Source organism: Rhipicephalus microplus, chromosome X (genome assembly GCF_043290135.1).
Source record: "Rhipicephalus microplus isolate Deutch F79 chromosome X, USDA_Rmic, whole genome shotgun sequence".
Taxonomy (NCBI): domain Eukaryota; kingdom Metazoa; phylum Arthropoda; class Arachnida; order Ixodida; family Ixodidae; genus Rhipicephalus; species Rhipicephalus microplus.
Window position 1 is genome coordinate 193,311,508 of NC_134710.1, and position 12,139 is coordinate 193,323,646.

The 12,139-nt window shown below is 46.3% G+C and overlaps 1 protein-coding gene across 5 annotated transcripts in view; it reads left to right on the forward strand.

Moving 5' to 3' along the window:
* The window catches only part of LOC119177341 (Ubiquitin specific protease 20/33), a 110,907-nt gene extending 106,408 nt beyond the window's left edge, over nucleotides 1–4,499 (forward strand). For all 5 annotated transcript variants that reach the window (XM_075878410.1, XM_037428815.2, XM_037428817.2 and 2 more), the window contains one exon: nucleotides 4,367–4,499. In XM_075878410.1, the coding sequence (XP_075734525.1) occupies nucleotides 4,367–4,416 (50 nt within the window). In that variant the 3' untranslated portion in view covers nucleotides 4,417–4,499. The remainder of the gene's footprint in view (nucleotides 1–4,366) is intronic.
* Nucleotides 4,500–12,139: the final 7,640 nt, after the last annotated feature.

The window sequence follows — 12,139 nt, forward strand, 5'->3', positions numbered from 1 at the left end:
TCAAGTCTCTTGAGCATTCCGGCAGCACAATAAAACTGGCGACGTACGTGAAACCCCGTATTCCGATTCTTGCTGTGCATATTCCAGTAGGGTCGATGAGGTGCCCTCCTGCTGTGCGAACTTGTGGTCCCTTCCAAGGAGTCATCACTTTCTTTAGTATTTTAGAAAGTCCGCTACTCATCACTGAATAATCTGCGCCGGTATCTACCAGTCCGATGACTTCGTAGCCGTCAACGAACACACGTAAATCGGAAGCAACGTCACTATCGAAGCACCGGTTTCTGAATCGGTCATCGTTCAGAGTCAGCAATGGAGGTTTTTCTGCATTAGCGTCGACAGCAGCCTTGCCTCCACAGGTCGCTGACTCTAGTTTTCCCGACGCGGGCTTGGGGAACGAGACCTTGGGGAGCTTGCTGAAGGTCGGGGGCTAGGCGATCTATACCTCCCCGTTGTCGTTGCCCGAGGTTGGTGTCGTTGGAAGCCACTTGAGGTTTGACGACCTGACAGGTATTCTTCAATTTCGAAGGGACGTTCACCATTTCGTGGTCGAGGTGCATTAACAGGAAAACCACGGAGTCCTGCCTGGCGGTAGTGGCACGTTCGGTAGAGATGACCAGGCTCCCCACAGTGGTAACACAGCGGTATCCTGTCGGGAGTGCGCCAGACATCGCTCTTCCTTAGTCTTCTCTCTGGCGTTGGCTGCAGGGTGCTCGGCGGCATCGGGTACTGCATAGGTGTAGCCGCCGCGACGTCCGCACGTCCTGGAGGTCCTCGTAGTAGCACATCAGCATACGTCATTCTCGTCTTCTGTTGTAGTGGCGGCCCTGGCTGTGCGTTGCTCGAAGGTTCGCGTACCACCTGCCTGACCTCCTCACGGATCACATCGGCCAGAGACGAAAGCATTGGAGCGTTCTGGTCAAGACGCTGCCTCTGCAGCTCTTCTCGCACAACAGACCGCACCAGCTCGCGTAGTGCTTCCATGCCGTTACCGAAGGCTGGTGGCAACATGTCCAAGGAAGTGACGATCGCATCCCGGTTGTATAACCTTGCTCGCTGTTGTAGCGTCCTTTCCATTGTAGTCGCCTCGGAACGAAACTCGGCGACGGTGCGCGGCGGGCTTCGAATTAGTCCGGCAAAGAGTTCTTGCTTCACGCCTCGCATCAGATGGCGCAGCTTCCTGTCTTCGCTCATATTTGGGTCCGCTCGGTGGAATAAGCGAGACATGTCTTCCAGATACATGGCGACAGTTTCGTTATTGCGCTGATTTCTTGTCTGGAGCGCAGCTTCAGCTCTCTCTTTACGGTCTGTGTTCGGGAAAGCAGCGAGCAGCTCCCGTCGAAAATCATTCCATGACCGGAAGGTGGCTTCGTGGTTTTCATACCACGTTCGTGCGCTATCTTCCAGTGCGAAGTAAACACTTCCAAGTTTGCGCTCTTCCCCATATCCGTTAGCCTTTGCGACGCGTTCAAAGTGCTCAAGCCAGTCCTCTGAGTCCTCGTAGCTTTCACCGTGGAAAGGCTTTGGTAGCATTGGCTGGTTTACGACAATATTGGCTGGAGTGACCTGAGCTGTCATGTCGGTTGCGTACCCGTTCACAGCCGTTGATGTTCCAAGCGAAGTCGATAAAGGTGAAAATTCAGGACCCTCACCACGTAGGCGTCGACTGCAGCGCTGATGAATAGGCGTCAGCTCGTTGGGTCGAAATCGCTGTGGTTCTGGACTGTGCTCCGTCACTCGAGAGGGGCTTGGCATCACACCCAGCACTTCCACCAGATTTGTAACGCACTTTTCAATAAACTCTTTTAATAAGCTAACGTAGGCTGGGCGAACTTGTGCCCGAGAATTATAGCACAGCTAGATCGTCTCGAGGATCGCCTTCTGCCTCTTCTTCTACGTTCTTCTTTTCTTTCAACCCGGTTCGCGCGCAGCTGGGTCCCGCAGGCTCGTGCATCGCAAATCATCTAGAAGGCACAAGTATTTGCTAGCGCGCGTAATTTAAAGTCACATTGTGTCAATATATTATCAGGAGTGCTCGAGGAGGACCAATATAACTGTTCCGATGATGGCGGTCAAGATGAGCTGCCACCGCGACGTCGCCGCACCGTGCAAGAGGTCGCTGACGCCCTCGCTGTCCTCTAGGAGTTCTGCGTTTGTTGTCGCGACAGTGAACTTGCGCACCACCAACTGATGGAATTGAATAAGATCGTTCTGTCAGAAATTACACTGGCGAAGCAGACGAAAATAATGCACTTTTTCAAAAAATAAAGGTTTGTATGTACCGTGTATGTTTTCTATTTGTTTTCATGGTCCATTTGATAATTCGGAATTCGGTTAACTCGGACATTTTCTCCTGTCCCGTGAGATCCGAGTTAACGAGCCTTTACTGTACTTTATTCACAGCAACGGGAATAAACACCTCCATGCGATACGGTTACTTTCTTTGAAGAAGCTGATGAAAATGTTGGCAGTCACAAAGGTCAATATTCTACTCATGAAGGCTTAGTTATTACTGTTCCAGTATGCCATACTGTTTCACGCCAGAATGCAAGATATGTCATTGAAAGTAGTATGTGGTGGCTGCACACACATAGTGCAAAGGTAATAGATAATCTTGCCAAAAAAAGCTAAAGTAAAAAGGAGAGCGCTGTTTTTTTTTTTCCACCACAATCGTAATAAAGCAGGCAAACATTTTGGAAGAAGTGTATTGTTGGTAATAGTCAACCCTACATAGTTTACAGTGCACAACCAAAGATGGACTTGTCAAGATATGTTGATTAGGTTATATTACAATGCAGTATTGGTTGCTCCACAAAACATAAATTTGCTACCCTTGCATGATTTGTTCAAAGGTATAAATCCACAAGAACATTAGCCACTGCGCAACTACTGTGTCTGTACATTTGTTGAGAGCACAATCACTGTGACTATATACCTCCCACCCCTGGTCTCATTCATGGAGTATGATATACTTTTCCATAGTGTAATACACAGTACACTTCAGCATAGTGTATCAAACTATGACGCTTTTACAACATTCAGGCATCAATAATATAGTGATATTTTTTTATAGATTTTGTGCCTTCGTTATCCTGCACTGTTTCCATTGTTTATGGCTGGTTGATCTCATAAAAAGTGCTGGGGAAGCTCACTCAAACCATCAGTACCCAAGAAAACAACACAGATGGATAGCATTGTAATAACCACGAGAAGCAACAGCATTGGAAAAGGCATCATTGCAAAGCTTTGGACCAGTGCGGCACATTATGGTACAGCTAAACCTCGATATAACGAAACTGACAAAATTCTCCGAAAAATTTGTTAGGAAGAGTTCGCTTTATGCAGGTTTGGTACGAAAATTCGGTGAATAAATGGGAAAATCAAAGGGAGACTGAAGGCAGAGCTATCCCAAAACACTTTGTTTTGAGTAAAAAGCTGCGTTATTATTGCGATAGCAATTATACGGACACTTCCGGCGGGTTTTCGTCGTCGCCGCCTTGTTCCGTAACAAGTCCAAATTGATAACATGCCCCCGCGCATCGTAACTTTCACCAGCGGGTAAAAGCGGGCGAGCGCTGCTGCAGTAGAGATCAAATGAGTCGGTCCATCTTGATAGCCTGGAAAGTGCAATCATCTCCCACGTGTTAGAACTGCCGTCGAATGCTCAAGCAGAAAGTAAACCACCCATCTTGAACGAGCATGATACAACGCGAAGAGAGGCGGGTGGGGAGGGGGGTCGCTCGAGTAGCAATAATGAACTTGGATTTTAAGGGTGGTCGCGATCGCTGGCGTGCTTGCTATCTCAACGAGTATCAGCAAGGTTGAGGATATGGTTGAAGGGGCTTAAGAAGAGGAGGTGTGCTATACTATAAGTGCGAGCAGGTGTTACTATTGCTCTGGATATGCATGCCCTGTTTGCAATGAAACATTCCTTAACCAACAATGCCTCTGTATTTAAATGTTTTTTTTATTTGTTGGTAGTAGAGTGCTCACGGAATGAAACTCAACATCAAAACCTTAAGTGTAACTATTATGCACAATTCCTCACAATATGCACATGTTGTGCCGAATCTAGCTCTGGTTTAAATGTATGGGCCAATATTACACTGACTGCTTGATCTGAAGACACTGAAAATGAAAGAATATGCATTACTCGACCTTTAATTGAGTTGTTTTCTTCCATTAGTGTTTGATTGTTTGTTTATGAGTACTGTTGACCCTACAAGGGTCGTTAGAGGAATGTATGAACAGTACAATTCAAGTGTTGTATTTTATTGGGTTTTATAAAGTGTACCGGCCAGTTATCATTCTCACTCTTATTCCATAGTTGTGCATATGAAATTGGCGTAACTCTGGTCTCCTTTCCTAGGTGTTGCCAAGCAGACAAACAATGAAGAAACTCCCGAAGAGTCCCTGTAAGAAACAACTCTTGGCAGAACATTTCTTGTACATAGATGCCCACAATAAATCTCAGCGCACAGATTCCTCAGCGCACAAAATAAGTGTGCCTGTATTTTCTTTCACTCTCTGCTATCTTTTTTTCTCCTATTATTATGATGCAGAGGTGAGACAGCTGTGCATATTGCGCATTTTTGATACAGTACCGTTTTCTTGCGCCAGGCTGCTCCAAAAGCACAAAAATTGCAAAAATTATTTTGCGTCAAGCTGCTTCGAAAGTATAAAAATTGCAAATATTGTGCCGAACTGCTCCAAAACCCTAAAAAGCTAGAATTTTGATGCCATCCTCAGCTTCAGTGGGAAAAAAAAAGCCGAGTTGAGTAATAAGACGAGTTGACTAATAAGATGTGCCCAATTATGTGTTTTTTTTTTGCACTTTTCTGGTGATGAAGGCTCCCTTGGTGCTGCCATAATTTCCTCAAAACTTGTAAATATACGTATCCCTGCAAAAATGTGTTGCCGTGCTTCGAGTGTGCTGCTTCTAGCTAGGCTGTGTGCTCTGGTGCCACTGTCGCCTTGTGAAAACCACAAAGTCAAGTGACGAGCGTAGTGGGGTTGACTCTCGGGTTCTTTGTTATGCTGGCGCGTTTCTCCGGTCCCTGCGGTCTTCATGTCGATGCTGCTGCGTGCAGTCATCTGCACATGCGCATTTGCCGTGAGCAAGTAACTGTAAACGTGGAGTCATTTCAGTGCATGCGATGCGTCTCCTGGATACTCTAGTGCGTGCACATTGGTTCTCAAAATGGGATCTTTGAGCGACAGAACGCGTGCAGCCCATTCCGGGTGCTACTATCTTATTTAAACGAGCGAGTTCTCATTGCATTTTGGATTTTAAAAAGCCATCGCACGCAAAATCCGCACATTGGCGTCTGCAGGTAGAGAGAAACACTTGGGTATTTGCGAAGCCATGGTGACAGAATGCGCGTTCGAACAATTTCAAACTATATGAACGGGCACTTCGGCGCTTTATTCATGACTCTTGACGCGTCCGCGATCACGTGGCACAGTTTTTGTGAATGGTGATTTGTCACTGCTCCTAAACCTAAACTCTCAACATGTGCTTTAAGAGGCGTCGCTGCATGCATGCCGGCTCTGGGCTATGCCTTTAGGCTTAGCTTGATTGGTGTTTTGGTCGGTGGCAGTGGGACTTCGTTTTCTTTCTTTTCTTATGCAATACAACCAGCTTTTGTACGTTCGGCGGTTCGTTTGCGTGGACACGATTTTAGGGGCGAAGCTCCTTAGGGCGTGGGCTGTGCGTCCCCTGTAGCCTGTATGTAGCCACCTCTAGTTTAGTTCTTGCAGTGTTCACTAGATGGCGGTACCGTCCCCTGTATGTAGCCACCTCTAGTTTAGTTGTTGCAGTGTTCACTAGATGGCGGTACCGTCTCCTGTATGTAGCCACCTCTCGTTTAGTTCTGGTAGTGTTTACTAGATGGTGGTACTTGTAGCTGATGATGAAAAGATGCAAGATGTTATAAACTAGAAAGCGGTACTTGTAGTTGATGAAAGACGCGAGATCTTATAAAATAGGAATGATGTCACATATGGCGCGTTTCATTGGTCGAAGGCAATCGTTCGATTTAGTGCGGCGACGTACGCTAGGGGGAGCGTTGTAATAAAATCCGTTCGCTGTTGGCGCGCACTCGGAGTCGCCGGATGGATAAGGCTGCACAGCGGAGAGAGCGCAAGGCGGCAGCAGCGCGCGCTCGCAGACAGAATCCCGATGTGCGAGCGCGCGAGGCAAGGGACATCGCAAAACATCCATCGTCTAAGAACAAATAAAAGTTGATTTGTGTATATACACACACAGCGTTTCTCACGTCTTTACATGATGATCGACTGGGCGAATTACACGGAAGATTCACAGTTTACCGATGAATCCCTCCGGAGCTTCGCCCATTCATCATCATTCACCCCGTGAATATGCCGTAATTTTTTTTTTCTGCGCTGCACGAGCACATTGTGCGAGTCGCGGCGCGGCAATCGCAAGTCGATATATTATCGGGAGTTCTACATCGACAACAATGACTTACAATAAAGAAAAAAATAAAATTGGTCAACGTGTGTTTTATTAGTAGGCCTCCCAACCTTCGCCAGGGGGCGCTGCATTGCGCTGCTTTTTTTAGCAAAAGCCGGTCGCTCGGTACCCCGCTCCCGCCTTCTGCCTGCGCACTCTCAGCACGTTCACGTAGTTTTCACGTGCTGCTATCTAGTCGCCCTGCACGTGCAGCGTCACCTCAGTCTGTGACTTGCAACGAAGGTTTAAAAATATTGTAAAAACGCTTTCACTGTGTGAATCTCGCGAGAATCGAGAGCGATTCATTGATAACCTTTACAGGACCAAGCAAGTCGAACACAATGTCTTTGAGCGAGTGCTATGTACACGTCGATTGTGAACAGCCGCCTTTCCATTGCATTAAAAGTGAGATAACGGCACGAATTTATATGTATGTTACCAGTAAAACGTGCATTTGCTGTGGAAGTCATGTCTTCTCGGAGTTGTGGCAAACCACTACAACGCTTTTGCGTGCGTTTGTATATACGTTCATATTTCGATAGTTCGAATGCCAAGTTTGTTGCGCAGCATTAAATTTATTAGGAGGTCGGTGTTAAGAGACTAAAGTTACGTCTGCTTTGTGAGTCCCTGGCACCATTGCAATACGCAGTGTTCAGTTTTATAAAAGTCTCGCTTTTGCCGAGTTTTTCATCCGATGTTAACAATGTCTTATCGCGAGTTCAATGCCACCTTGGATTTTTACAGCTCCCTTGAAAGCATAATGATACGCACAGAAAAAGTATTTTATGTACACTTCGACCATGCATGTTTCTTGCTGCGCATGTTTCATTTCGGATCAATATCCACGCCTGATCACGCAGTGTGTTAACTGATTCGAATGCCCATTTGGTTGTTTTGACAGCTCGCTTAGTCTTGAATCATATTATACAACACCCACTAGGGTGGAGCATGTTTTCAGTTACAGCGAGATTTGCCCTATATTTGCGTCTAATTTTGTGAAACCATAAAAATTTTTGTTGCTGCATTGGTTCTTTTTTTAACTCGTTTTCATTGCAGCAGCTTGGGTGCATGCAATGATATAATATTTTATGTGCAAAAACCTTGATATCATTAAGAGGCACCCCCTGTTGTGACACCCGAAATTAATTCCGTTCACCTGAGGTTTTTTTAACGTGCACGTAAACTCATTTGAAGTGTAAGGGGCGACGACAACGGAGAGAGGGTGCACACACACCAAACGCCACTTCTGTTAACATTGAGCATCATCCCGCCATACGCTTCAAATATGCAAAACCAACCCGCCCTGTATGCCATCCTCGCATCTAAATGTAACCACAACGTTACTACGTCGTGTTTCCATGGAAATGCAGCTGGCGTATGCCGGAATCGAACTCATTAATTTGATCCTAGCATCGAAACACCTCAGCCTGCTGACTTATCAGTGGGTGTTGCTTTAAAGACTTGTACATATGAACGCTCAGCACGGACATGCAGCATAAATCTGTTGAACTGAGTGGCGACGAGAAGTCTACAGCCATCAGCTGTAGACTTGCAGGGCTTTCGAGGCGGTACTTTAACAGTGGTGTATTAAGCTAGCAAGCTCAGTCAATTTTGCATTACAAATGGTTGTGTCGAAAGCTGGTGTGCGATCTCAAAATGTACAGCAGTTCTCTATTTGCTGTAGCTTCAGTTTACAAACGCAGCTCCTTTTCATATAAGTCCGGCCATCACGTTTCTTCACGCTAATAGCTGGCAATAGTGCACATGACGAAAGATTCTTCAAAGTGACAAGACCGCAGAAATATTGACGAACTGCCATAATCCACTCTTGATGCCTTTACTCCTTGCACTGCTTGCAGTGGAAACCATAGAACTTCACGGGCAGTTTTCAGCTCGTTATCTTATTTAAACTTTTGTAGCAGCTCACAATGCAGCAGGAGCACGTGCCTGCCTTTCTGGATGACGAAGGAGCGGCGTACATAGCGTGCGAAACGCGAGATAAAAGCCCCAAGGAACACGTTTTCCGAGTGCACATTGGTAAAACCAAGCAAGCGCGGCCCGTCTGAGCGACCAGAGCTTTGCCCTCTCTGTGCTAGGGTGGCGAGTGGCGCTGTGCAAATTTGAGCCTGTCTTCTCAATACCCTGTGGTTGCTCGCATGGAGAGGCATTATCAGTATCATTTGCTTATCCTTAGTGCGATATGCACACGCTTTACGAGATGGTCTGTGCAGTGTTTCTTGGCTCCCGCGCTGCAATCTTGAAGGTGATCCCGCACGAGTTGGCCAGGAACGGCGGTGCAGCGCGCTTTTTTGTTGTCTGTTAAAATCTTTTGACGCTATCATGTCGGGGTCTTCTTGAAGCGAAGGACCACTGTTACGTAACCAAGATTCTCGTGCAATTACATTTTTTGAATTTCTTTTTGAGTGTGATGCGTTCTTTTTTTAATGTTTCTGCGGAACCTAGTTTTCAACAAAAGCTTCTTGATGATTGATATGTGGGGTTTAACGTCCCAAAACCACCATATAATTATGAGGGACACCGTAGTGCAGGGCTCCGGAAATTTCGACCACCTGGGGTTCTTTAACGTGCACCCAAATCTGAGCACATGGGCCTACAACATTTCCACCTCCATCGTAAATGCAGCCGCCGCAGCCGTGATTCAAACCCGCGACCTGCGGTTCAGCAGCCGAGTACCTTAGCCACTTATTAAACATTATTTCGCATGTTTGTTAGAAAGGCCAGATAGGTCACGTGGTATGTAAAAATGTAGTGCAGTTCATACCTGGCGATAATCTATTTAAAAACTTCCTTCAAAATATGTTTCAGTGTTACATGTGTTATAAACCAATCAAAATCGCACTGATGCCCCCACGTTGCTGAAAATTTGTATTTTCAAGCTCCCAGGACGACATATTAAATGCAACTACTGCTCCCAAGCAAAATTCTCCTGCTCTAAAAACTGCTTCGAATTTAGTCTCAGCCATCTCACCCCTGTGAAATGTTGCTGAATGTGAATGAAGGTCACCTGGGAATAAGAAACATCAAGTTCTAATTAGTTGCAAGTGGGGGCCATAGAGCTTAAAAAGTTTTAATGTGGCTGTGTTCTTTAGCGTGCGTGATAGAAAATTGAAGTTTCTTTATTCAAAGTGATATGTTCAATGTGATTCACCCTTATGATATGAAATTGGGCCTGAGATAGCCTTTCTAAAACTAGTTACCATGAGTGAAAGTATGTTTGACTAGGTTTTGCCTAGATAATGCGCACAGGCAGCAGCTGCAACAGTTTCGATCTTAGCGTGCATATGCATTTCGTAAAATTCTGAATAACACACTAACTTGCCCTCACTTTGCTCCGGGGTTTATTTAACCAGGCAGCTTTCCCCTTGCTTGAGACCTCTCAGCCTGCGGTCTTAGCTATATCTACTGGACTCGGCCTCCTGCCTGCGCTGAAGCGAACGCACTGACGGCCCAGCCGGTGCGCTTTTCATGGCGAGACTGGGCGCCACCGATGCAGCTGTGTTCAAACTAGAGCTGTGCGCCGCCGTGCCACCGGCGCCAAAGCTCCAATAGGCACCACGTCGTCGCCGGGCAATATGTGCGGCACGCAGCCGTTTGTCTTATTTTAACCTGAACGAGAAATTTGGCATAAAATACATCACCTTTTTTTTTTGCAGATTTGGGATTTTTCAGAGCAGCGTTCGCGGTGTCTTGACTGCTCTCTTGTGTCCGGGTTTGCATGATCTATCTATATAAAGGCCCTAAAACAGCTTCTGAAGATCCACAATCGAACGTGTTATTTCTCTTGGTGTTTGTAGTTCTTTTGGTGCTCTTCGTAATGCCAGAAAGGTCATTCATGTGGCATGATTAGGGCACGATAGGTGAAGTAAAGGGGCCGAAAAAAAAATCGTCGTTGGCTCGAAAATTACAAAAGACGTCTGTGCTGCGCCATATGCTGCCTTCGGTCTCGTATTGCAATTCACGTGGCAGCTGCTTTTTCGTCGAAGTTTATTGTCTTCGTTTCTTTCTTTTGCCCCCCCCCCCCCTTCTTTTTTTAATGGTACCATCCAACCATCGCTTAATGTCCATCGTAGTCACCGATAGCCTGTTCAAGCGACCTTCGTGCGTGAGAAGCCTTCGCTAATTCGTTCAACTTGCATATGGGGGCACTCAAAGCACCACGCGTTAGGCTGCAATCACGTGGTATTTTTTTTTTAATTTCGCGCACTTTAAACAAACCCTTGAAAAAAATTTACTAGTGTTATCTTACTGTCTTGTACTTTAATTTTTGTTCTCTAGAGCCAGTATTTAAAAAGTTCATTAAGCAATATTTGTTAATTACCGTGCTTGGTGGATCATAGAAAATATTCTGGCGGGCTACATACAGCTAATATCATTACTGCGCTAGCTGGAGATGCGTAGCACTCATTCTTAATTTTTTATTGCTTGGTGCCTTTTAGCTGAAAGACCCTGTATATATACGCTTGCCAGAATGCAGCTACTCTCCACACCAATACCCTCCACACCGTGCCTCGCGAGTCGGGCCCAACAGGCATTCCTGCGTACTCGCCCATGTATCAAAGCACGGAGCACTTTCAAACGCGTGCCCGCCCATGTATCAAGCACTTTCCTTCCTCCGTGTATCAAAGTGAAGGCGCGGCGGCCATATTGCTCAGGGCACAAGGAGGCGGCGACTGCCTTGTAGCGCTGCTTGCGGCCGCGCGTTTTGCTATAGCTGCTAAAGCACCTGTTTATCATTCTAAGGAGGCAAGGGAACGTGGGAGGGACTCTAATGCACATCTGCTTTAATTTTCTTTGACACTTAGCGTTTTAAGCGTGTTAAAAAAACGCCAGGCCTGCGCGGAACGCGCAGCACAGTCGCAGCGACAGCTAGAAGAGAGGCCTTTCAGAGCGTTTTCTAAACACTCTTTGGGATGCTACAAGCACACTGCTGGCTACCGACAGCGCCATAAATAATCATAAATTTTGTATAGTAGGCCAGTATTCACTATGCTATCCTTCGCCATTCTTTGGAGAAGCGTGGTATCCGCTGCACACTGGTTGAAAATTTTGTGCCATTTTTGAAAAACAAGTCTTTCTGGGAACCTTCAACGCAAAAATTTTAGTTTTTCTGTCTGTACATTTGTCTGTTTGTCCACTTTTACCGGCATTGGGTACTTGAAACGGCTGACCCCATCCGCAGCGACCACCAATGTTGCTCAGGGTTGATCGTTGATGCTTGTGCAATTGTCAATTGAAAAGCAATTATTGCGCATGTCTGGGGCACCATAACTACATGCATATATTCTGTATATGCGTTTCTTACTAGAAAACGCATACATAAGTAATTTTAAGGACCGTAGCGCTTACCATGCAACGCTTGCACGGAACGGGAAGTGTTTCCAATGCTTTGCTAAGACGAGATGGTGGTGGCACCTACCCGTCGCCTCGCGTTCTACACCTTAGCACCTCTGAAACGGGCGCGCACGGCCACGCGCTTTGTTTTCCAAAAGAAACTGCCAGATGGCGCTCATGGCCAACGTGTGATGGCGCAATAGCTTTTTTGGGGGCCAAGCGGGCCCTTCGGGGTGAAGGATAGTTAGTAACGAGGAAAACAACCAGGGAGACTCTTTGATAGGTGGTATGGACAGATACGATTCCAGAGTGGCA